The 25,337-nt window shown below is 39.2% G+C and overlaps 2 protein-coding genes and 1 non-coding gene across 18 annotated transcripts in view; all 3 read left to right on the forward strand.

Moving 5' to 3' along the window:
• Window positions 1-25,337, forward strand: part of NRG1 (neuregulin 1) — a 233,943-nt gene that overhangs the window by 98,781 nt on the left and 109,825 nt on the right. For 2 of the 16 annotated variants that reach the window (XM_024986177.2, XM_024986178.2), the window contains exon 1: window positions 9,712-10,703. The exons of 10 other annotated variants lie outside the window; for them this stretch is intronic. In XM_024986177.2, coding sequence (XP_024841945.1) covers window positions 10,034-10,703 — 670 coding nt within the window. In that variant the 5' untranslated portion in view covers window positions 9,712-10,033. Of the gene's footprint in view, window positions 1-9,485; window positions 10,704-25,337 lie in introns of those variants that run through there. 4 more of the 16 variants (XM_024986176.2, XM_024986181.2, XM_024986182.2 and 1 more) reach the window with 4 other exon arrangements.
• LOC132344061 (uncharacterized) lies at window positions 9,493-9,681 on the forward strand. The gene has a single exon (XM_059882356.1). The coding sequence runs from the start codon at window positions 9,493-9,495 to the stop codon at window positions 9,679-9,681; it is 189 nt and encodes a 62-aa protein (XP_059738339.1).
• Window positions 18,430-18,502, forward strand: TRNAG-GCC (transfer RNA glycine (anticodon GCC)). The gene has a single exon. It is a non-coding gene; the product is annotated as a tRNA-Gly (tRNA).

Consider the following 25,337-nt stretch of genomic DNA (forward strand, 5'->3'; position numbering starts at 1 on the left):
TTTAGGCTCCCCAACCAGGGATCTAACTGTACCCTCTGCGTTGGAAGGTGAAATTTTAACCACTGGACCACCAGGGAGTCCCCTGATCACTATTTTGGGGTGACAGTCTTCTTTCCAGAAGATAAGCTCCATTTTATCCACTAGAGTCTCTTGATTCTACACCTTCCCATGGAAGTGATTAGAGCCTACATTTTGCCTACATTCTGCACTCTACATCCATTAGTGATGAAATGTTAATAACCGAGTCTAAATATGAATACTGGCTTCTTAATAACTCCCAGAAAAAGGGTCTGAATATTCAGTAGAGCTGTGACCAAAAGTAGTCAGAGGAGCATTAAAAAGATTAAACTTTCAAGTAGAAACAGTCACAGTAAAAGTTCATGTAAGGTATTGCTATAGGGATAACTGACGGTAGTGGTGACGAAATTGAACCGTTCACTTTATGGCAGTTACTAAAGGGTGTCTATATGGTTAGTGAGAAACTAAAAAGCTTCACTTTGTAGCAATGAGTTGAAAGGGAAGGAGCAATATCCTTGACTTCTAGTCTTGTCTCTGAAATTAATGTTGGTGCTCCAGGCAGATTATTTTTTATCTCCAGAGATCTTTTTTGTGTAAGATAAAATTCATGGGTCAAGGCTGTTCCAGTTCCAACAGTCAGCCAATGAAAAATTTAAAACCTAATTATTCTCAAGATGACAGTTCATCTTTGCATTAAGCCTGCATCCTTTCACTCCAGATGATTTCTGAAATAGAAAAGATACAAGTCATTCTTAAACCAATCTAACTAACAATACGAGGTGTGGTGTGATTTATGATACAAAGTTTTGAACTGGTGTTCCAATCATAAGATATTTTTGTCTTACAATTTTCAAATTCATATTTTGAAAGTAATAAAAATTGTCCCACAAGGCAGAAAAAGTTTCCACCCCTTGAACTGAGACACTGCAGAAAATATGGAGCTGGCATCTGATTTTAAATGGAATACTTCTGCTTGTAAGAGTATCATAGGGCTTATGACCTTACAGCAGAATTGCCGGTTAGATGGCTCACTGGAATGCCAGATCAGTTCTAGAAAATGCATATATTTTTATCCCTCTTTTTTTTCCCTTTGGCACAACTTTGCATTTTCATTTTAATCAGCAAAAAGGAGAGAGAACTGTGTAGATTCTGTGGAAAATGTATATTTTTAAGATGTTTCCTCTGGCTGAAGTCTTCTCAGATGTACAGGTTTGGGTTGTGTTGAAAAGTAGAACAATTCAGATCATCCCCTTCCCAAGCTTCCTTTATTTCAGGAAAACTGAGGGTTTATTTTACACATGGCTTTTTATGACATTTCAGAGTGTCTTGAATAGATGGAACTCTTTTGTAAGTAATTCACAGCTGCCTTCACATGTGGACCATCTCATGCTTAACAGTTTCTGTTTGAAACAGAAGATTTTCAAAACAAATTAACAGATTGCTAGGGCATTTGTAAGGGTGATGTACTCAATGCGTTTTTTTTTTTTAATTCCTCTGGAGATCAGTCAGCTGATCAGCAACCCAACTATAAACAAATAGCTAGTGCCTAAGTATAAATCAAGTTCAACAACTTCCATTTTTTGAAACTGCACTGAATTGTATTACATTTGCATTGATTTTCATGTTTAGTTAATTATTTATTATATTTAATTTCTCTTACTTCACCAGAGTATAGCCTTTACAGTTTTCCTTAAATATTATTATACATATCCATGCACTTAAAAATACAGAGTATTTCTTGTATATTTGTGCAATTTGCCACAATACCTAAGAATATAACAAACAAAAATTCTCTGTTAGCTGTGTTGCTTTGTGCTGGGAGCTTATAGTAGTGAATATTAATGAAGTGAAGCAAAGATACTTGTTCAAGGTAACTAATTCCACATGTATTGTCTAATAATCATGAATGACCATCCATCCATATAACCTCAGAGTAGTCCCTATAAAGATGATTTTCCTTTTGGTTTTTCTTCTTCCCATCATACACAGTTAATTTAATATTATTTGCTTCATTCACACAAATAAAACTCTATATGGTATATCCATATAGACATGACTGAGCAACTGAACTGAACTGATGATGTATCCGTGTCTTTTAAGATATTTTTTCAATACTTTTTACATCCTTTCAGTTCAGTTCAGTCACTCAGTCATGTCTGATTCTTTGCGACCCCATGCTCCCTGTCCATCACCAACTCCTGGAGGTTGCTCAAATTCATGTCCATCGAGTTGGTGATGCCATCCAACCATCTCATCCTCTGTCATCCCCTTCTCCTCTTGCCTTCAATCTTTCCCAGCATCAGAGTCTTTTCCAATGAGTCAGTTCTTTGCATCAGGTGGCCAAAGTATTGGAGTTTCAGCTTCAGCATCAGTCCTTCCAAACTACATCCTTCTTTAGTAGTTTCCATGTTGATGCATTAACTCAGTAATACTTACTTACCGGCCTCTGTGTGCCAGGCATGTTCTAGGTAGTAGGGATGTGTTAATGGAAACAGTCACAAGTGCTGGCCCTTATGGAGCTCACATTCTGGTAATGAGTTTATCACACTTTCCATAACAAACCACACTGTGTTGAAAATACAGATAATTCAAATACCTGCTACTGTCTACCCATCTTTTGGCTTATATTTCTAATGTATTCTAAATATATAAATGGAATGGCATTGAAGAATGAGGAATAATATTTTAAGTATATAAAATGAGCTAGAGTTATAAGCCTTTGCTCATTTTCTCATAAAACTTTTGTATTGAAACTCTCAATGATAGATCAATTTATTATATCCTTATTTGTGCTTTTGAGTTCCTTGGGATGTAATATTGCATCATCAACATCAATTTAGAGTCCATAGATAATTAAGAATTGTCAGAGATTCAATGCTACATGACCTGTTAGATTTTGTAGAAGAAAGAGCAATCTATACCTGACAAAGTCTGATTATTTTAGTGCAGTGCACTGGAAAAACTGGTCAGATTGACTGTGTTTTCCTTTTAAAAGTAAATGTTAGAGAAGCTGAAACCATGATGAGTGTGCAGTGTAGTATTATTTTTTTATTGAGTTGGAATTCACATAACATAAAATTAACCATTTTACTAGGAACAGTTCATTGGCATTTATCACAGTGATGTGCAGTGATCTCTGTCTAGTTCCAAACATGTCCAAGATAATATTAAAAGAAAGGTGACTTGTAAAACTAAGAAGAAAATCATTGTATATAACTAATGATTTTACTCATGGGGAGTGAGAAACTAATAGTTTCTCTCAAAGTAATCAGATTATAAACATGGGATTTAATAAAAAAAAATCATGTCTGTATAAAATTCTCATATCCTCATCTTTGAGATCCTTTACTGTCTCTTGAACTGCAGCTAAAGATCAAAGGACCTAAACTTATAAAGAACAAAATGTGCCAGAGTAAATGGATCATTTGTTACAAAATGAGGACACAATCCCAGAGTCAGTATCAGACATTCAGTACAGCTTCTCACAACATGATTCTTCCAAGTAAGTCAAACTGTCTTTACTGAAATAATTTTCACTGGGTAAAAATAAAGGAGAATCAGAGTCTTGATTCACCCTCAAAGTGGGGAGAAAAATACTTGCCCAGTAAAGTGAAATGGGTTTCATCTTAGCCTGTTTAGCATTATGAGTAATATAGAAGAACATTGGCAAGCCCATGAATTTGGTTTGCCCTGAGAAAACTTTTCTGTTTAGGTGAAGAGAGAACTGCAGGAAAAACAATTCAATATTGGGTTATTCCTAACTTTCCATCTCCTAAAAGGATCTATGCAAAACTAAGATTATGTAGCCTAACTTGACTTGAAGTAGCAGAGGAATTTGAGTGTTTTCTATTGATATATGAGTGTTTCTATTGAGTGTTTTCTATGATATAATAAGGGGCTGCCCTGATGGCTCAGTGGGTAAAGAATCCGCCTGCAGGAGACATGGGAGATGCAGGTTTGATCCCTGGGTCAAGAAGATCCCCTGGAGAAGGAAATGGCAATCCACTCTAGTATTCTTGCCTGAAAAATACCATGGCAGTTGAGAGTTAATATAGTTGGGGTAACAAAGTTTCCCTAGATGAAAATAAATTCATAAAAGCCATATTTGGAAACAGTCATAAATTTGATAAGCATGTATCTGAACTGATCATTAGAAGATGTGAAAAAATAGAGTGGAGTATAGAGAGCATTTTAAATAGATAGATGGACATGAAAAAAGTCTACCAATTTATTAGAGGTGCCATGATCTGTGTAATTGAATTGCAATTAAAAATAAAACCAAACAAGATGTGTGTATTGAATGGCTAGCATAGCTCTAGTTTGCAACAGCCAGATACTAATAGACCTGGCCTTCAAAGAAATTGCATTCTTCCCCATCCATCCTATGTATGTCACATAATTAAGTAGTAACACCTGGGAAGATGTACCCCAACAAAAATAAAGTTAAAGAATGATGTATCTTTGACTTGGGACCATGAAGGAGTTCCATGGAGGGGCTGAGATGTGAGCTGGGGGAAGATTTTCAAATGGATGGGGAGAAGCTAACAGATCCGCTTGAGTACTTGGTCCTCTTATAAGAAGCAGCAAGTTTTAGGGATCCTTTTAAGTCCTGAAGCTTTCTTGTGAAAATTGTGATTAATTCATTAGCAATGAATAAATCATTATAATTTATACATAGTCATCCTCAAAGATTGCAATCCAAAAAATGAAATCACTGCTATCATCATGGTATTAGATATCACAAAGTAAATTCTATGTTTTGGCCATAAACATACAGAGCAAGGGTCGACTTTTTCAGAGATAAACGTTTTCAGTGGGAAATAACCAATACACCAAAAAAAAAAAAAAGTAAAAGAGAAAGCAAGTTTATGTGATATGGTCATCCTCTTTCATCTCCTGGAGGTATGCTAAATATTTCTGATAATAAAATAAATAAAAGGGATGCAGATGTAGTAGCCTAGCTTGACTTGAAGTAGCAGAGGAATTTTAGTATTTTCTATTGGACGATATAATAGAAGGCTTCCCTGATGGCTCAGTGGGTAAAGAATCTGCCTGCACTCCTGCAGACACAGGAGACGCAGGTTCAGTCCTGGGTCAGGAAGATCCCCTAGAGAAGGAAATGGCAACCCACTCCAGTATTCTTGCCTGAAAAATCCCATGGACAGAGGAGCCTGGCGGGCTCAAAGGGTTGCAAAGAGTCGGACACACCTGAGCATAAGCACTCACGTATGCACAACATAATGGGATTGTTTTCTTCATTGAAGCTGGTTTAGAAGGAGGCTGGAATACTGTGTATCAGAAATATAAGTGCGTTTTGACTTGGTTCTGCTGAATCTCATTCTACATTACCGCAGAGCCTCTTGACCCAGGTTGACTTACTAACATTGACTTTAACTGTTGTGGTAGATTAACTGCGGTTGCAAATTCCTTGTCACTGTCTCCATCAAGGTTTATCTCCCCTTTCCTTGAATCTCAGTTGGCACTGTGACTATTTGGCCAATAGGATGCAATGGAAATGAGCCTGTACCACTTCCAAAGTCAGTCTTAAGGAGGACTGGCAGCTTGTGCTTCCTTGCTCTTGGGCTGTATCCTCTCAGAACGCAGCTGCCATGTGTGAGAAGTCCAGGCCACATGGAGAAGCCACATGTTGGTGCACCGTCTGACAGTCCCAGCTGAGTTCCTGGCTGACATCTGGCATCAGCTGCTAGTCATGTGTGTGAATCTTGACTTTTTCAGCTCAGTTACACCTCCAATGGATTGCAGCCCTAGCTGATATCTAATGGAGCAGAAGAACCACTCAGCTGAACCCAGTAATCCTGCGGGCTAGTGAGATGTAATACAGTGGTTGTTAGTTTAACAACAAATGTAATGTGTTTCAGGGCAATTTGTTTCATAGCAATATGTAACTGAAATCCTGAGATCTTCCCAAGATCTCAGAACAGAGACTGTGGAAGATCTCTTCTATTTAAACTATAAACAGATCATATGTAAATAACCTATGCTTAATTCTTGCAACTTCTAAAGATCACTAGGCAGAATTTTAGAAGGCTCTTGTTCTGGAAACTTGGCACCTTTAAGTTCATTTAGCAACTACATTAAAGTAAAATTAAAATGCCTATTTCATTGTTACACTTTCTGGTTCTCTTATTTTTCCTATTGAAGTAATAGGTAAACAATATGTAATCAGATGCCTTCTTTTGATTAAAAACAAGAAACAGTATTATTTGGTAGAAATAGCATGAGTCACAATTTTGTTCAAAATCGGTGCTATTGGTGCTATTGTTTAAAAGCTATGTGTCCGTAGCTGAGTTATATAAGCTGCCTGGGTCCTTTTTTTTTTTTTTAAACAAAAAAGATAATATGTTCTGTATAGAATTTAGTGAAGATCAGAAATCATGTATGGCAAGAACCTAGCAGAGCGCCTGGAATCACAGTGGAGCTCTACAAAGGTAGCTTTTGTTGTTATAGAAGAGGTGGTTATGTGGTTTTAAAAAGGTAATAATAGTTTGTTTCTTGTTCATTGTTTGTTTAAGGGGACATGGAAATATGGGTGTTCCTGAGCTTTATTGAAGATGGAGGCTAAAGGGTTAAAGTGACATATGCTTGCAATTCTTCTTAAAAACATGTATGTTCTAGTCAAAGAAATTCTGACCTTCAATCCCATTCATATCATCCTGTATTCACTTCTTTATTACTAGTAAGACTTGCTAAAGGGATAAAGGCAACTTCTGACTCCTCGTCTCAAGTATAGACCTAATGGAGAATTCCTTTTATTCGTTACCTCCTGTCCTACTCCCGTTCTCAATTACATTTACCTTCCAACTGCATAGGAAGAAACACCATGGGGGGCTGGCTCTCTGCAAACTGATCTTAGCTCCAAGAAGCCACTTGCCTCTCCAGGGAGGACACATATATATCCCACAGTGTGATTTGTGTAGTCTGTCTCTTAAGTTCCTATCCTTTACATAATCCATTCTTTTCCTTTGTAAGTGCTGGTCATCTTTAATATGATGGCTAGAGCAGTGCCCAGTAATTACTTTGTCTGCTGAATATGTTTGTTCTTAATGATTAAGGCAAGGCAAATAGTTGGTATTGGCGCAACTGAAGGAGCACTTTTCTTAATTACAGGTTACTCTTCTCAGTCCCTTCGCTTCCCTACCTGATCTGGGCTCTGAACTCTGTGTTAGTCTTTGAAATCCAGGTGACCTTGGCTGTAGGTGAAATGCCAATGTATGATACTTGCGTGAAATACTGGTTTGGTGCAGAATCATGAAATTAAGTACCACAAATTTAACCTGGGTGATATCTAAAGGAATTATAAATGATCCTAATTTAGCATAAGCATTTACTTGCCTAACTGATTTTGAGCGTTCCATGAATAATGATCATTAAAATCTTAATTCCTCTCAGTCTGAATTCTGTAAATGCCTCCCTATAGATTTTCGATGATGTGAAATTTCATGTCCGTTGCTTGAATCTTTAAGAAAAATCTTTCTGCTTTCAAATCAAATAGCTAAAAGTTAGAAAGTGGGCATAGGAATTATTTTAAAGTACAAGTTACTGCTATATAAATGCAGGTTATGTAGAGGTGAACTTAAGGATAATTCATTTTGCCCAGAAGCTTGTCAGAGCCATAATTACAATTATGCAAATTGGTTCAGGCTTTTGTTGTTGTTGTTGTTAGTTATAGTACTGCAAACACATTTTAAGATATCAGTACCCTTTAAATCACTTATAATTATGGGCTAATTTCATTTTGCAAGAATGATAATATTATCTCATGCCCACTTAGAAGCTTAAAAATATTTCAAAGCAGTGGGGATTGTGTTTTACAAAATATAACGTGCTTAAAAAGCAGATTCTCTCCGGACTTCAACTTTAAATTTTATTGCTTCTGGGACTCACATAATGGTTATGTAGTATGGATTTAGAGACAGTTTTTAAGACTCCTATTGACATAGGTGAACAAAATGGTTCCTTGGAAACCATTCAGGTGTCCAGTCACAGTAAAGTGTGGATTAAAGATTCAGATGCAGACATGCAGTGAACAGGAGGGTCTGGACTGCCTGTCCTCTGTATTAAGGACAGTGCATTTCTTCCAGCCTTTTAACCACTGCTGTTTTAAAAGGAAAAAGAAAAGAGTCGGCAGTGAAACTATCTTTAAGGTAAAGCTCCTGAAACTTAACCCTAAAGGCGTGCTCTTATAGAAAAGTCTTCTTAATCCTTGCAGTGCAGTTATAGCTGAGGACATGTGGTATACATTACAGCGCTCAGGGAATTCAACCTCCGCAGTGGGGAGTCACAATGAAGGCTAATTTCAAGGCGAAGCGGGAGCCTCCTCTCTAGCTGTTACTTACTGGTGTTCCTTGTTGGCTGGACGTCAGTCCGGGACTGCTGTGAGTGGGACAGAAGGATGGAAATTTAAAGGTGACCAGTGTAGGTACATAAAGACCTCTCTTCCCTCCCTGAGCACCCCCTTCTCCAATGTATATTCCACACTTCACACTTGGGCATCACCAAGTCTTACCCAATCATTGCGACAAGGGCTGAAGGCAGAGCTGTCCATGGTTAGGAGGGAAAAAAAAACAATGTTCTTGCCGTTGGTTGAAACACCAGGCAATAACAGTCCTCTCGGTGAACAAAACTTATTAGAGGGCTGGGGACGGAATGCTATCTCTCTGCAGCAGGCAGCAAGAAATTGCTGTTGAAAAGCTTACCTCTCTAGGGAGGAATCAGATATCAGACTTTGCCAAGCCTCAGGTCCAACCCATGAGGTCCCACCTACATCCAACCCCCCACCTCATCCTAGCTTTGTTAGATTGCTAGCATTGATCGCTGGCTTTTTCTGACCCAACAGTGGGTGCAGAAGAGAGAACCAGGGAGACTTTAGCGCATGGGAGGTGGGGATGGAAGATTAGGGCAGCTTTGGTAGGGAGGAAAAAAAAGAGAGAGAGAGAGAAGGAGGCTAGCCGGGTGGGGGCCATGGGGACTCAGCTTAACTGCTGTCTGCCTGCTTCTCTTTGATTTGATGGCCTTTATTCCTTCTAATTGGATAAAATAGGAAGTCACTGGCAGTCCCGCCTTGCTGGGTTATCCTGATTCTACTCAGACCAGCCAGCAGCCCCAGAGTGCGGATAGAGGGGTGGGGGTTGGGAGAGGAGGGAGGTAAAAAAGAAAGAGAGAGGGGAGAGAGAGAGTCTCTGGATGAGGAGGGGGACGGCAAGGGGAAGAGACTGTGGAGAAGGCAGGAGCCGCAGAGGAAGAAAGTGAATGAGCGCTCAGGAAGGACAAAGAGGAGTGGCTGGTGGGGTGGGGGAGAAGGCAGGGCGGCGAGCGCGGTGACCGCCCCTCCCGGCCGCGCTCTCGCCTCCAGCTCGCTCTGCGATGAGACGGTTCGCTGTGATGCTCGGAGGGCAGGCACCTGCTGCTCTGTGATGATTCAGCCCCTTTCAGCCGCCGCGCTCACACCACAGGATGCTGTTGCTACTGTCTCTGCTGCCGCTCCTGCCGCCGCCGCTGCTGCCGCCGCCGCCGCCGCCGCTGGTCCTGCTCCTGCTTTTACTTCTTCTGCATGACAGTTGCTTTCTCCATCTGAGCAGACCCCAGCTCCAGCTGCTCGAGGTGAGAAACATGCCTTTCAGTTTGGGCTACTGGTTTACTTAACCGACCGCCGCCACATCAGCTCCTGGGTTTCTCCGCTGGCCTCCCGTCTTCCTGACCCAGCCAGGATGGTTTGGAGAAGCATATAAAAGAACTGCAAAAGTGGCCCAGAAACAGCAGTCAAGAATTACAATATACTTTTATTTGGTTGTTGCTAGAGGTTTGTTGTTGTTGTTGTTTTTTTTTTTTTTTTGGCCTCCCCTGCCTTCCTCCTGAACTCCTCTTGCTTTTGATAATGGCCTTGGACTTGGACGACTTATCGATTTCTCCCTGTAAGATGCTGTATCATTTGGTTGGGGGGGGCTTTGCATGGTAATGGACAGTGTGAGAGGCCAGGCCTCCTGGAGGTGAGCCGATGGAGATTTATTCCCCAGACATGTCCGAGGGAGCTGCTGAGAGGTCCTCGAGCCCTTCCACTCAGCTGAGTGCAGACCCATCTCTGGACGGGCTTCCGGCAGCCGAAGACATGCCGGAGACCCAGACTGAAGATGGGAGGTCCCCAGGGCTCGTGGGCCTGACTCTTCCCTGCTGCGTCTGCCTGGAAACCGAGCGCCTGAGAGGTTGTCTCAACTCAGAGAAAATCTGCATCGTCCCCATCCTGGCTTGCCTGGTCAGCCTCTGCCTCTGCATCGCTGGCCTCAAGTGGGTGTTTGTGGACAAGATTTTTGAGTATGACTCTCCCACTCACCTTGACCCTGGGGGATTAGGCCAGGATCCTATTATTTCTCTGGATCCAACTGCAGCTTCAGCTGCTGTGTGGGTATCAGCCAAGGCGTACACTTCACCTGTCTCCAGGGCTCAGTCTGAAACTGAGGTTCGAGTTACAGTGCAAGTTGACAATGCCCTTGGGTCCTCCGAGCCTTCGGCGGTCCCCACCCCCAAGAACCGTATCTTCGCTTTTTCTTTCCGGCCGTCCACTGCTCCATCCCTCCCTTCACCCACTCGGAGCCCTGATGTGAGAACACCCAAGGCAGCCACTCAGCCACCATCAACAGAAACTAATCTCCAAACTGCTCCTAAACTTTGTAAGTAGAGAGAGACGGGTGAGGATGTGTAGAGGAGATGGGTGGGCTTGAGGTCATCCGAAGTGTTCTCTAGAGCGTAGAGCGGGGTCCTTGTCTTCTCGGAGTTGAATAGCAGGGTTTGGTTTAAGCGCATCATGTGACTGGGTTGCTCCGGGAGAGATGAGTGAAAAGACCTTACAAACTGCTGGTTAGAACTGATGCTATCACAGCAACTCCCTCTTCCTGGATGGTGAAATCTGGGGTGAGGACCCAGAGCTGCAGCATCTCTGAGCCATGCTTGACTTTCAGTTCCATTCCATTGGTTTCTAACACTTTTTAAGATGAAAACATCAGACCATTATACATATATATATATTTATATATATATATATATGACTTCTGTACAGTGAGTAGGATCCTGATTTTTTTTCCCATGTAAATTTTCCATTACCTCTCTTCACCTTTCTGTTATCCTTTGCCTTCCAGCCAGCCCAAGTTACCAGTTATCTTTCTCCATCTCTTCTTCTTGTTCCCTAAACCACTTCTCCCCACGTTTGTACTTTAATTGCTTCTTCCCAATACCACATGAAGTCTTAGATGTTTACAGCACTCACCTCTTACCAGCAGGTTGCTGTCATGCTCAGATTATAGTATAAGTTGCTGAGCACTTGTTAGGGGCAGTTTTATTCAGGATCTGGTACAATTCCACATGAAAGGATTTTCCCCAAATTAGGTTTTTTTAAATTTTATTCAAGTATAGTTGATTTTACAATGTTGTGTTAATTTCTTCTGTACAGCAAAGTGACTCTGGTGTAGAGATATATATATATACACACACACACACACACACACACACACATATATGTATATGTATATGTATATATATTCTTGCCTATTATGGTTTGTCCAAATTAGTTTTGTCTTCTGGAATCAAATATTTAAATAGCTTCCTTGACAGTCATTAGAAAGTACAAGATTCATTAGTAAGATAAATCATTTTTTTTCAGATGCGTCTTTTTTGTCCATAAGACTGCAGCAATCCTGTTTAATAATCTGTGAGTGAAGAGAGCCCATGCTCTTAAAACAATACAGAGGAGTCCTACTGCCGTCTGTACTGGGTCGTTGCAATGCTTTATAATGGAAAAGTTGACAAGGATCAAACCATGACTAAGATTGTTTTAAACGTCATTATAGAAGAGAGGCATTTTCTATAGCTTTTAAAAAAGTTTCTAATTTACTTTTGTTTCACTGTCTTATTTTCAGCATTGAAACTGTTTTCTTAGAAAAAAGTAAAAGATCAGAGAATTCTGTTTGAAGACCATGTGTAAAGTCTCTAAAGGAGAGGTGAGGGTAAAGATTCTGTGGTGAAATACCCCTACTGTTTCCCTCTGGATGGTAATGAAGATTAAAAATATCTTTTGCAGACATGTTGTTCAGTATGCAGGAGAGCCATATGTTCTAGAAATGCAGAAAAACTTGATTTGTGCTTGTGATTCAGGCTCATTTCATACACACCAGTTTCAGTGGCAAAGATTTAAAGAAAAAAAAAAAAAAGAGGCTTGCTTTTCAGGTGTAATTAGGGAAGAACCTCCTTTCTGCAGACACTGCTTTGTATCTTTATCAAATCCCTGAAGCATCATTAAAGATCTGACAGCCATCACTGTATTCACCGCCTCTTCCCACCTGGCAAAGTGACCGGGAAATAATACCCAGATGAAATGACAGGCTATAAAAAGCAAGTACAGATCCTGCAAAGAGAAGCAGAATTCACCGTGAAGACAAGGTTACTTCTTTTGTCTTTTTATCATTTTCAGCTTCAGTCTTGAATTAAAATGTGCCTGAATCAGTTCAGCTGTTCAGAAAAAGAAAGAAGACCCTTTGAAAAACTCTTTGACTCAATCCTATAATTTTGTCATTGGAGGAAAACAAGCAAACAAAGAAACCTCCAGCACATTTTCCTGATCTAGGACTGTTTTAAAAAGTATCTTGTGATGTTTTGAGAAATTCTTTTCTAAGGTAAATTCTTTTCCTAAGTGTTTTAATAGATTATACATTCCATACAGTTTCTTTTCTTTTTTTTCCAAGGCAGGACATTGATTTTTCTGGCGTTTCTGTTGAGTGGAAAAGATTTACTACTGTCTAAAAGCATCATAGTAGCCAGTTCTGGCCAGATACACAGCTGCAGCACTCTGAGTGCATTGGAGATAAGCCTACAAAAGCTGTCTGGGATGTAGTTTTCTGGAAAGTTAGGGCTAGACAGTTGGTTAACACTTTACCACCTATAGGGTTTGCTGTGTGAGACCCTTAGGGTTCCTTTTTTGAACTAGTGCCTGAAAACAACAAAAACATAAATATCCTAAAAATTATGAGTCTATATTTCTTTTATTTTGGAAAGGCACTGGTCCAGGGAGCTTTGGTTTTAAACACTCTTAAGTGATTGTTTAGCTGTTTTAAAAGCTTGTAACCATTAACTAAAGGACGGCGAAAAAGAAAGAAAGAAAGAAAAGCTTGGCATTAGATAGTCATTTTGCAGTCCCTTTCGCGTTTTGCTCTTCTGCTAAGAAACTATCGCTTAGTCACAGAAAGAACGGGGCTTTTCTTTCATCATCCTGCATGCTTTTGACATGCCTGAAGCTGTCACAGCTTATGTTTTAAAAAGACATTATCTGCGCTCTTCCGTGGTCTTAGAACTTGATTCTCTGTTTCTATCTGGCTCAGCATATTCAGTGTATTATGCACAGAGCTGTAGCCTTCAAGGTCATAGTCTGTGGAGGGCTAATTGATTCTTCTTTATCCTGGAGCCGGTGAGAGTAGAACAGAGACAATCCCGGTAATTGTGTCTGCTGTGTTATTTCCCAAACCAATCTACCTATTAGCACATCAGGGTTTTATTCCGTAAATACTAGAATTACTCTCTCCCTTACTGACTCTTCTAAAATCAAGACACTCTTTGTCTTTATTATATTAGGCAAAGTGTCACCTTTTAAATAGACTAGAGGTATAGTGACTATGTCAGCTATTTTAAAATGAGCATTTCTTTCATAAGGCAATATAATTGCATGTTCTTACCATCTTCGACAATGCGTACAAGTAGAGAGTAAGCAATCTAATACAAGGCTTGAATTTACTATTTAGACAATACATAAAATATGAAAACATTAAAACAGGTATATGTAATTCTAAAGTTTTTCTGTGTGTGGTTAGTGGTTTCCCACCATAATTACACTATCATGTTAATAGTTTATAGTTTTCATCAAGGCAATTCTGGAACCATTCATTTGCTTCCTTTGCCTGGGCTTTAACATTTTTCTTACCTTTTGTTTATCTGGAAAGATCTGACGCTGGGAGATTGCAAACTTAGATGACTATAAAAAGAGCTGATTAATTAAGTTGTAACCAGGAAACTAGGGTACCATCCTGAAAGAAAATGTATTTCTGAATGGTGCAGCCTGCTTGACAACTGAGTCTTGGGTATAAGAATGTATTAGTATTTTCTGGGACTTCCCTGGTAGCCCAGTGGCTAAGACTCCATGCTCCCAGTGCAAGGGGCCTGGGTTCAGCCCCTGCAGGGAACTAGATCGTATATGCTGTAAAAATCCCACATGCCACAACGAAGACTCAATGCAGCTGAATAAATAAATTATGTGTGTGTATATATATATATATATATATATGTGTGTGTGTGTGTATATATACACATATACACACTCACACACACACACATACACACACACGCAAAGAATGTATTAGTATTTTCATCTTAGGCCAAACTTGTTTTGCTTTTTCTTAACTCTTTGTACTGTTGAGTTTCATGGCACACTGTTGTTACCAGAGTAACAATATGAATTACTACACTATGCAAAATTCAACATGATCAATTGACTATACTATAGGATTTTTCCCCTTCTGTTGAAAAGTGGCATTCACTTTAAGCCCAGTAGACTCTTCTAGTTCCTTGCAACTGTACCTATAGTTGTTCCAGAATGGTGATTCCAGATTTTCTCTGCTTTCACCATATTCATTGAAAGCCTAAGACATTAAAAACTGGAAGAAACGGGTAGATCCTTGATGTGAGCTAAGTAATTTTATTAATTTACTGATGAGGAAAGCCAGACTCTGAACAGTTTAGTAAAATGAACCCTTTTATTAAAATTCACAAAACTCTGAAAAGTTTAAGGAAACCCTGCTGCTGCTGCTGCTGCTGCTGCTGCTGCTGCTGCTAAGTCGCTTCAGTTGTGTCCGACTCTGTGCAACCCCATAGACAGCAGCCCACCAGGCTCCCCCTATCCGTGGGATTTTCCAGGCAAGAACACTGGAGTGGGGTGCCATTGCCTTCTCCTAGGGAAACCCTAATAGTAGAAAATAGAGCAATGTCCCATCTCCCAGAATTTAATCCCCACAGGGCTGTTTTCCCCTGTCATTTTTCCCCTGTTCTAGAGGATTAGATGTGAAGAAAAGTGAAAGTCACTCAGTCATGTCTGACTCTTTAGATAAGGGTCTTCCTAACCCGGGTTTCCTGCATTGCAGGCAGATTCTTTACCATCTGAGCCACCATGAAGTCCAAGAGTACTGGAGTGGGTAGCCATTCCCTTCTCCAGGGGATCTTTCCAACCCAGGGATCATATCAGGGGCTCCTGCATTGCAGGGGGATTTTTTAGCATCTGAGCTACCAGGGAAGTCCAAGAGAGTTAGAGCTGGAGACTAAATCTGGTAGTTTAAGTGGCATCTCACTGCTAGTTACAGGACGTACTTCAAGTGGGACCACTGGTCATGTGTATAGAGTTCCCACTTAAAAAATTAAAATTAAATTTTCTTTTCATTCTCTCATTCTGTTCTTACTAAATTTTCGGCAGATATGATCTTTTTTATTTCATCACTCATACAGTATTCAGCTTGCTTTTGAGAAAACAGCTTAGTTTTTCTCAGATGACCTCTTTCCTGACAGGCAGCAGATGGCTATATGGCTCACCTCTTTCCTGAACATCCCAATTTAATTATTTCTCCTTATTCCTTTATGATACCCAGTTTTGCTTCCTTCCTCTCCCTTCTCACACTCCCAATTGTATCTTGAATCTTTCTTATTTTCCTAATTATGCCGTGTTGGCTTTTCTGTGTCAAAATTCTGCTACACTCTGAGATATCAAAGCATTTTCACCTGTCTTTTCTTTCCTATAGAAACTTATTACATTTTAATACTGAACAATACTTACACATTTTACAAAAACACATACCAAAAAATGTTTTCATCTGATGAACAACATACTGGTTTGTTACAGCCACCACTGATTGAAAATTTGACCCTTTTCTTTATCTCACCTTCTTCTTTTCCTTTATATTGACATATAAATATACATATCAGCATTTTCACATTCCCAGAAAATCATGTCCCAGACTATGCATCTCTGTTTGTCTTCCTGCCCTTTAAATAATATCTCATAGTATCCTTTTAAAGCATGAAGGAAGAGAGAATCTGTAGATTGAGAAACAAAGACATTAAAAGGTTATGACTTGTCTGATGTTGAGCTGGAAGCCCCTGAGAACTAGATCTATAACTCTCATCCTGAACTTTCTTCCAGGCCATAAATGATACCATGTCTGCTTTTATGCTTGTTTTTCCATTTTTATTATTGTTGTTATGTTCATGTTTCAGTTTGCTTCTGTTGTTTCCTCTTTATCTTTATTCAGTGAATACATATCAGGCACCTACTATGTGCCAGGCATGGTTCTAAATGCATCATATCACCATAAAAACCAATAAAAGCCCTTACCCTCATAAAGCTTCTGTTCTAGTGGATTTTTAGAATCGATTAGCACAACTCTGTTTCTTTACTTTGCTGCATAAATACTGAATTCAGTGTTTCTTCTCCTCATTTTCGTTTTATTCACATTTTGACTGCCATTCCTGTTCGCTACTATTCCTATTTGTGGAACACTGAACACATAACCAATGATATCGTGTATCTTAAAGTGAAACCACTTCTGTCTCTGCTACTGGTAACTTTGCCTGATTCCTGTTTAACCTGTATGACATAATTTAACCAAACCATTGACGTGGTCAGGAAGGTGAAATGTGTTTAGCCCTTTTAAGAACACTCTCTTAAAATGGGAAAGTGTGTTCGTTGCTCTTTGAGACCCCATGGGCTGTATTCCTCCAGGCTCCTCTGTCCATGGGATTTCCCAGGCAATTATACTGGAGTGGGTTGCCATTTCCTTCTCCAGAGAGTTTTCCCAACCCAGGGATTGAACCTGTGTCTCCTGTATTGCAGATGGATTCTTTACTGCTAAACCATGAGGAAATCCCTAAGATAGAAAATATTTCCATATTTCCACCATGTAAAGATTATAAGATTGCTTGTAGATTCTAGCAACCTGATAGCTGTAAATATTTTTTAATCATATTTTGTATGTATTTTTATGGCTTACTGAACCAAGGGTATTAAAATATTCCCGAGGATTTTTAGTTTCATTGTCCAAAGAAAGGATTGAATCTGTCATTAAGTTGTTTAGTTCTCAAATTGAAGTAAAACTTAGGTTCTTACACCATTCACATGAGTAGGAGTGATCAGTCTTCATTATCTCAAACCTTGTTGCCATCTTTGCTGCAGTGAATTGAACCTAATGTTGTGTATGTATATGCATTCAAAGATTATTTCTGACAAATATAATTGATATTATGTAGTAATAGAATTTTATATATTGGACGTTTGGAGAGATGATCCAAGTGTCTGCTAGAGGGAGGAAATTAAGATCTGGAAAAGTGAAGCGACTCACCCAAAACACTATAGCTAAGTGCTGTCAGTGCTAAGATTAAAACAGAAATAATTCTTGTCTTCTCTACACTCTGCTTTTCTTGTCCAAATTAGTTTTAGCCTTTATATTCAAATAGTATGTATTGCCTTAATTCAAATGAGTGTGCCTTCCTATTTATTATTTAAATACTAACTAGTAAGACTCATCACTCCACTACAGATCTCTTCTTTAAAGAAGACAATTTTCCCTTTCTGATTTTGATCTGTATAGGAAATCAGTTTGGCCATTCCCAAAAACATAAGTATATGGGAGAATTTTTTGCATTTATTTATTTTTAATTGAAGGATAATTGCTTTACAATATTGTGTGGGTTTCTGCCTGTACATCAACATGATTCAGCCATAGGTATACATATGTCTTCTCCCTCTTAAACCTCCCTCCCACCTCCCATCCCATCCCACCCCACTAGGTTGTAGAGTACGCTTTTGAGCTCCCTGAGTCACACAGAAAATACCCACTGGCTATCTATTTTACATATGGTAATGTATCTGTTTCCATGCTACCCTCAGTTCATCCCACCCTCTCCTTCCCTAACTGTGTCTATAAGTCTGTTTTCTATGTCTGTGTCTTTATTGCTGCCCTGCAAATAGCTTCATCAGTACCATCTTTCTAGAGTCCATATATATACATTCATATACAATATTTGTTTTTCTTTTTCGGACAGTTCACTCTGTATAATAGGCTCTAGGTTTAGCCACCTCATTAGAACTGACTCAAATGCATTCCTTTTATGGCTGAGTAATATTCCATTGTATGTGTATACCACAGCTTCTTTATCCATTCATCTGTCAATAGACAACTAAGTTGCTTCCACGTCCTAACTATTGTAAATAGTGCTGCAGTGACTGTTGGGGTACATGTGCCTTGAACAGCTATGGCTTTCTCACAGTATGTGCCCAGTAGTGGGATTGTTGGGTCATATGGTAGTTTTGGGGTTTCCCTGGTGGCTCAGAGGTTAAAGTGTCTGCCTGCCATGCGGGAGACCCAGGTTCGATCCCTGGGTCAGGAAGATCCCCTGGAGGAGGAAATGGCAACCCACTCCAGTACTCTTGCCTGGAGAATCCCATGGAGGGAGGAGCCTGGTAGGCTACAGTCCATGGGGTCACAAAGAGTCGGACGCGACTGAGCGACTTCACTATACACTATACTGTACTATGGTAGGTTTATTCCTAGTTTCTTGAGGAAACTCCGTACTGTTCTCCATAGTGGCTGTATCAATTTACATTCCTACCACGAGTACACGAGGGTTCCCTTTTCTCCACAAGCTCTCCAGCATTTATTGTTTGTAGATTTTTGATGATGGCCATCCTGACCAGTGTGAGGTGATACATCATTGTAGTTTTGATTTGCATTTCTCTCATAATGAGTGATGTTGAGCATCTTTTCATGTATTTATTAACCATCTGTATGTCTTCTTTGGAGAATTCTCTGTTTAGGTCTTTGGCCCACTTTTTGATTGGGTTATTTGTTTTTCTGGTACTGAGCTGCATGAGCTGCTATATATTTTGGAGATTAATCCTTTGTCAGTTGTTTCATTTACTATTATTTTCTCCCATTCTGAGGATTGTCTTTTCACCTTGTTTATAGTTTTCTCTTTGGATTGCTTTTCTTAAAAAACTTTTAAGTTAAATTAGGTCCCATTTGTTTATTTTTGTTTTTATTTCCTTTACTGTAGGAGATGGGTCATAGAGAATCTTGCTGTCATTTATGTCAAAGAGTGTAATGACTATGTTTTCCTCTAAGAGTTTTATAGTTTCTGGTTTTACATTTAGGTCTTTAATCCATTTTGAGTTTATCTTTGTGTATGGTATTAGGAAGTGTTCTAATTTCATTCTTTTACATGTAGCTGTCCAGTTTTCCCAGCACCAATTATTGAAGAGACTGTCTTTTCCCCATGGTATATTCTTACCTCCTTTGTCAAAGATACAGTGCCCATTGGTGTGTTTATCTCTAAGTTTTCTATCTTCTTCCTTTGGTCTAGATATGGGAGAATTTTTTAACAATCAAAGCCAAGTGAAGTGTGCTCCTTATTTGGAAAGAATTTCGTATCTTCTTAATAGAATATTCAGTCAGTGACATTGTTGAGGGACATTCATGCTCCTAGCAGGTTATTAAATATGTTTATTACTGATGTCTTTTACAGCTTTGATTTTTGTCTTGCCCTAGGCCTTAGCTGTCTAGTTGGGAATTTTTGAAAATTTTTTATTTTATATTGGGGCATAGTTGATTAACAATGTTGTGTTAGTTTCAGGCGTATAGCAAAGTGATTCATTTATATGTATATGTGTATCTCTTCTTTTTAAAATTATTTTCCTGCTTAGATTATTACAGAATATTGAGCAGAGTTCTCTGTGCTATATAGTAGGTGCTTATTGATTATCTGTTTTAAGTATAGTAGTGTGTCAGTGCCAAACTCCCACTCTATGCCTCCATCTCCCCTTTCCCCTCTGGTTACCATACATTTCTTCTCTATGGCTGTGAGGAAGAGACCAAAATTTTAATCCCATGTGCCATTCCTCATAGGCTTGAGCAAGTTAGATCATCTGTCTGAATCTGTTTCCTCATTTATTCGTGAGAACAGTAGTGTGCTTCTCTTGGGGATGTTTGGGGGAATCAGTGACTTAGTGGAAAACAGAAAGAAGTCCTAGGCCTAAGATACAGTAAATATGAAACCAATACCAATTTTTTCTCTCTCATTCTACTTAGACTCCTTTCTTCACTTTATTCTTTTCTCCTTTTGATCTTGAACGTATAGTTTTATAACAAAATCTGGAGAATAAGTTTGGGAGTCTGGGAAAGCTTATAAAAAACTTAGAAGATGAGAGTTGAAGAAGCATCATGGTGCTGTGGAAACTGTACTGGAAACTTGTCATCAAATCCCAGTTCTACCATTTATAAGCTGTATGACCTCAAGAAAATTACATCACCATTTGAGATTCAGTTTTTACATCGGAACAAATTGGAATGTTAATCCCTTAAATGCTCGTAAGATTGTGTTGAGGGCTACATAAATTACTCTATGGTAAAAAATACTAGGATATTAGGACAAGACTTAAGAAATATTAACTTCCTTCCTCTCTCTAGCACCATTCATATAAACACTATCTACATGTGTTAACATTCCTAGGAGTAACTTGTAGAGAGTCTTAACAGATGGATTAATTTGTTATGTCTTAGAATGAATAGAACTTTACTGATTTCTTGAACTCTGGTATCATAAAAGAGTGATTTTCCCCCATAAAAACTGTTAGGGTACATAGATTGATTCTCTTTGAGTAATGTCAAAAAGTCACATTGTGAGGGACTTTCTTACAGGGAGAATGATAAGGAGTTTCTTGCAAGAGAAAAAAAGACAGGTAGTAACTAAAGTTGTTTTTGTCAAGAAAGTACCTTCTAGGGAAGGTCAGCGTAGCGAACAGGAATTTATAGTGTAAGTATGGTGCCTGGGAGGAGCTGGACCCAAAGGATCATGGATCTTTATTTATCTGACTGGAAATGATGTTCACCAAATGTTTTTCATTGTTCCAAACTGGAATTTCTGGACCCCCAAAAGATAGCAATTCAGCTGTTCTCAGCATTTTTGCAAAACCCATAAAAAATAATAAATTATGTAGAATAATTTTGGTGGTGGCTGGTGGTGGTTTAGTCACTAAGTCGTGTCCAACTCTTGCAACACCATGGACTGTAGCCCACCAGATTCCCCTGTCCATGGGGTTCTCCTAATTTTACAGGAGCCAAATCAAACATAGCAGTTGTTTTAATTTGGTTAAAATTATAACATAAACATATATATGAATTCTACAAATAATATGTGTGTTTCATCTGTGCCCATAATATCCTGAGTAAAAGGAGAATTGATTTGATGGTTACCTAATAACTAAAATTTGGTACATAAAATCATTTAAAGTGTAGAGGAACAGGTTGTTTTTCAATAAGTTTAAAAACACAAATAAAATCAAAACTCTAGCCCTGTATCTAAATGCTAGAGGCTTGTAAAACCTAAAAGAAGCAAAAAAAAAAAAAAAAATTGTTACAGCAGCAGAGGATAATTATATCTTAAATATATCCTAGAGATTCTGCTACAGTGAACTTAAAATGAAATCTTATTAGCTGAGATATTGGTCCCTGTACTACAAAAAGAAAACAATAAGGAATTCTGGATGCACTTAAGGGCCTTTGATATTTTTGTACATCTAATGATCTTTCTTGCACAGAGATGTAATTTTAAGAGCTTGTCACTTACCAACATGTATAATAATCAGCACAGTATATGTGTTTTCATTTATTCTTTACTGTAGAACCAGAGACATGGGAAAACTTGTGTGTTGGTCATTTTGATTCTTATCTATTCTTGTATGATTGATTTGCTGCAGAAATTGAACTCTGAATCAATATTGGAGCAGTGAGGCCACCACTTTTAAGGGGAAAAATACTTGATAACATACTAGGGCAGAGGCTTTTCTGACAGTGCAGTGGAAATAAGCTGATAGATCCAATGAAATTTGATGAATTATCATGGAAAGCTTCCTACAATAAAGCATTTTTTATTTTGCATCACAAAGATGGTGTGACAAGATGAGACTTGATTTACTGTAATTTTCAGTGATATGCACTTGAGTGTTTGAATTGCCTTCTTTGAGGTACTGCCGTCCCAGCCAAAGGGGAAATTTATGAGCTCTGTTTTAATCAAAAGTTACTATGAAATTTAATACTGAAGTAACTCGCTACTTTAAAAAAGCGTCTTCCAAACTCATTTTATTTTAAAAATTTGTTATTTAAAATTAAAGCAAATGTCCATTTATTCGTATGCATTTGAAAATGGCAACCACATTGAAGACAAAGATGGTGGCCACGAAGGAAACGCAATTAACAGGCAAGCAAATGACACCAGAAGTTTCGAGTTACGAGCTTTGCTATCTGTGTTGGTATCCCAGTTCAGTTCAGTTCAGTCGCTCAGTCATGTCCAGGTCTTTGCGACCCCGTGGACTGCAGCATGCCAGGCCTCCCTGTCCATCACCAGCTCCCAGAGCTTGTTCGAACTCATGTCCATTGAGCTGGTGACGCCATCCAACCATCTCATCCTCTGTCATCCCCTTCTCCTCCCTCCTGCAATCTTTCCCACCATCTTTTCTAATGAGTCAGTTCTTCACATCAGGTGGCCAAAGTATTGGAGTTTCAGCTTCAGCATCCATCCTTCCAATGAATATTCAGGACTGGTTGGATCTCCTTGCAGTCCAAGGGACTCTCAAGAGTCTTCTCCAACACCACAGTTCAAAAGCATCAATTCTTCGTTGCTCAGCTTTGTTTATAGTCCAACTCTCACATCCATACATGACTACTGAAAAAACCATAGCTTTGACTAGAGGTACCTTTGTTGGCAAAGTAATGTCTCTGCATTTTAATATGCTGTCTAGGTTGGTCATGACTTTTCTTCCAAGGAGCAAGTGTCTTTTAATTTCATGGCTGCAGTCACCATCTGCAGTGATTTTGGAGCCCAAGAAAATACAGTCTGTCACTGTTTCCATTGTTTCCCCATCTATTTGCCATGAAGTGATGAGAGCAGATGCCACAATCTTTGTTTTTTAATGTTGAGTTTTAAGCCAACTTTTCACTCTCCTTTTTCACTTTCATCAAGAGGCTCTTTAGTTCCTCTTCACTCTCTGCCATAAGGCTGGTATCATCTGTGTATCTGAAGTTTTTGGTTTTTCTCCTGGAAATCTTGATCCCAGCTTGTGCTTCATCCAGCCCAGCATTTCACATGATGTACTCTACATATAAATTAAATAAGCAGGGTGACAATGTACAGCCTTGACATACTCCTTTCCCAGTTTGCAACCAGTCTATTTTTCCACGTCTTGTTCTAACTGTTGCTTCTTGACCTGCATACAGATTTCTCAGGAGGCAGGTAAGGTGGTCTGGTATTCCCATCTCTTGAAGAATTTTCCACAGTTTGTTGCGATCTACACAGTCTAAGGCTTTGGCGTAGTCAATAAAGCAGAAGTAGAGGTTTTTTATGGAATTCTCTTGCTTTTTCTATCATCCAACGGAGGTTGGCAATTTGATCTCTGGTTCCTCTGCCTTTTTAAAATGCAGCTTGGTGTCTAAATGTTGGTGTCTGATGGTGATATAATCTTATTTCTCTAATAGTTCTGTCTTTCTCCATCCTCTCATTTTTTAGAGGGGGTGGGGGAGGCCATGCCGCATGGCATGCAGGATCTTAGTTCCCCAGCCAGGGATCAAACCCATGCCCTCTAGAGTAGAAGGACCGAGTCTTAACCACTGGACCACCAGGGAAGTCCTCTCTCCTTGCTATCCTACAGTTTCTTTTCTCTTTACTCGCCTCACCATTTCTTCTTCTCCAGTGGCCTTTCTGCTCATCCCTCCTCAATTCTCCCACCATGCTCAGAAACCGGGGTCTCAGAGCATCAGAGGATGTGGAGCAGATGGTCCAGACCTGTGGTTTCTCCCTAGATGGGGTGGGGGATGGAGAGTGAATGAGACCTGAACCGCAGACTTGACCACGAACAGCCTGATGACTTTCACTGTTGCCTCTTCCTTTGCTAAGTAACAGGAAGTATTTGTTTTATGAAATATGTTCGTGTCATGCAATAAAAGCTCCATAAATAAATGGAATGATCTAAAGACAGTGGAATTGAACTCTTGTTAGCATTTGTTTGTAATCCCTTGGTGGAGCTTCCTGGGTCATAATTGCTTGCTCTTCTGGGAGCAAAAGGAATCAGTAACCATTGATTGTTACATGATGCTAAGTATTGCCTACAAAGCAAATCTTAAGAGTGATTAGTGGTAGCATTGAGTGTTACAGCTCTGATTTTTCCTGCCTATAATCCTTGAGCAGGCTGGGTTTTTACAGTTTTCCCATCAAACAACTCATGACTTTTCAAAGAGAAGAGAAAAAACATCATGTCATCTGTGAAGACTTGGGTTTACTTAGGGAAAAAAAAAACACTATATAAAATAATTACTTCAATCTTTTTATCTTTTTACTTCAGTGACAGCAGAGAGATATCTACATTAACTCCTGCCTAGGAAGTTCAGTTTCATATGACTGAATCCTCTAATTATGGTTTATCTGCATTCTGAAACCTGAGGTACACATAGCCCATGACCTACATTTTACTAATCAGTAAACTATTTATAAAAACAGTGGGATCAATATAGTAAGTCTTTGGCCTCTCAAAATCCTTGAGAATTAGTTGTTCCAGGTTGCCTAGTTTTTTAAATAGCTGATGCTTTGTCACCTTGAAACTTTAATTTTATCCATTTTGGATAAAAATCTTTTGATAATCTCTCAGTTCAGTTCACTCAGTCCTGTCCAACTCTTTGCAACCCCATAGACCACAGCACACCCATCTTTCCTGTTCATCACCAACTCCCGGACTGGAGCTTGCTCAAACTCATATCCATCGAGTCAGTGATGCCACCCAACCATTTCATCTTCTTCCATCCCCTTCTCCTCCCACCTTCAGTCTTTCCCAGTGTCAGGGTCTTTTCCAATGAATCCGTTCTTCACATCAGGTGGCCAAAGTATTGGAGCTTCAGCTACAGCGTCAGTCCTTCCAATGAATATTCCAGACTGATTTCCTTTAGGATTGACTGGTTTGGTCTCCTTGCTGTCCAAAGGACTCTCAAGAGTCTTCTCCAACCCCACAGTTCAAAAGCATCATTTTGATAATCTACTTGTTAATGGGATTTATTCAATATAGGATCTTCATAATGGTGAATCCTGTGGTATCTTGAGGACACAGTGGGTTAGGTTACAACTTTCATGAAAACTAAGCTCATTAGGACATTTTGAGTTATATTGGGTATTCTAATCCCAGACCT

The sequence above is a fragment of the Bos taurus genome, chromosome 27, assembly GCF_002263795.3.
Source record: "Bos taurus isolate L1 Dominette 01449 registration number 42190680 breed Hereford chromosome 27, ARS-UCD2.0, whole genome shotgun sequence".
NCBI lineage: Eukaryota > Metazoa > Chordata > Mammalia > Artiodactyla > Bovidae > Bos > Bos taurus.

Bases quoted from the DNA above. Each gene is read 5' to 3' on its own strand.
- LOC132344061 (XM_059882356.1), top strand. From the start codon at position 9,493: ATGCTGTTGCTACTGTCTCTGCTGCCGCTCCTGCCGCCGCCGCTGCTG.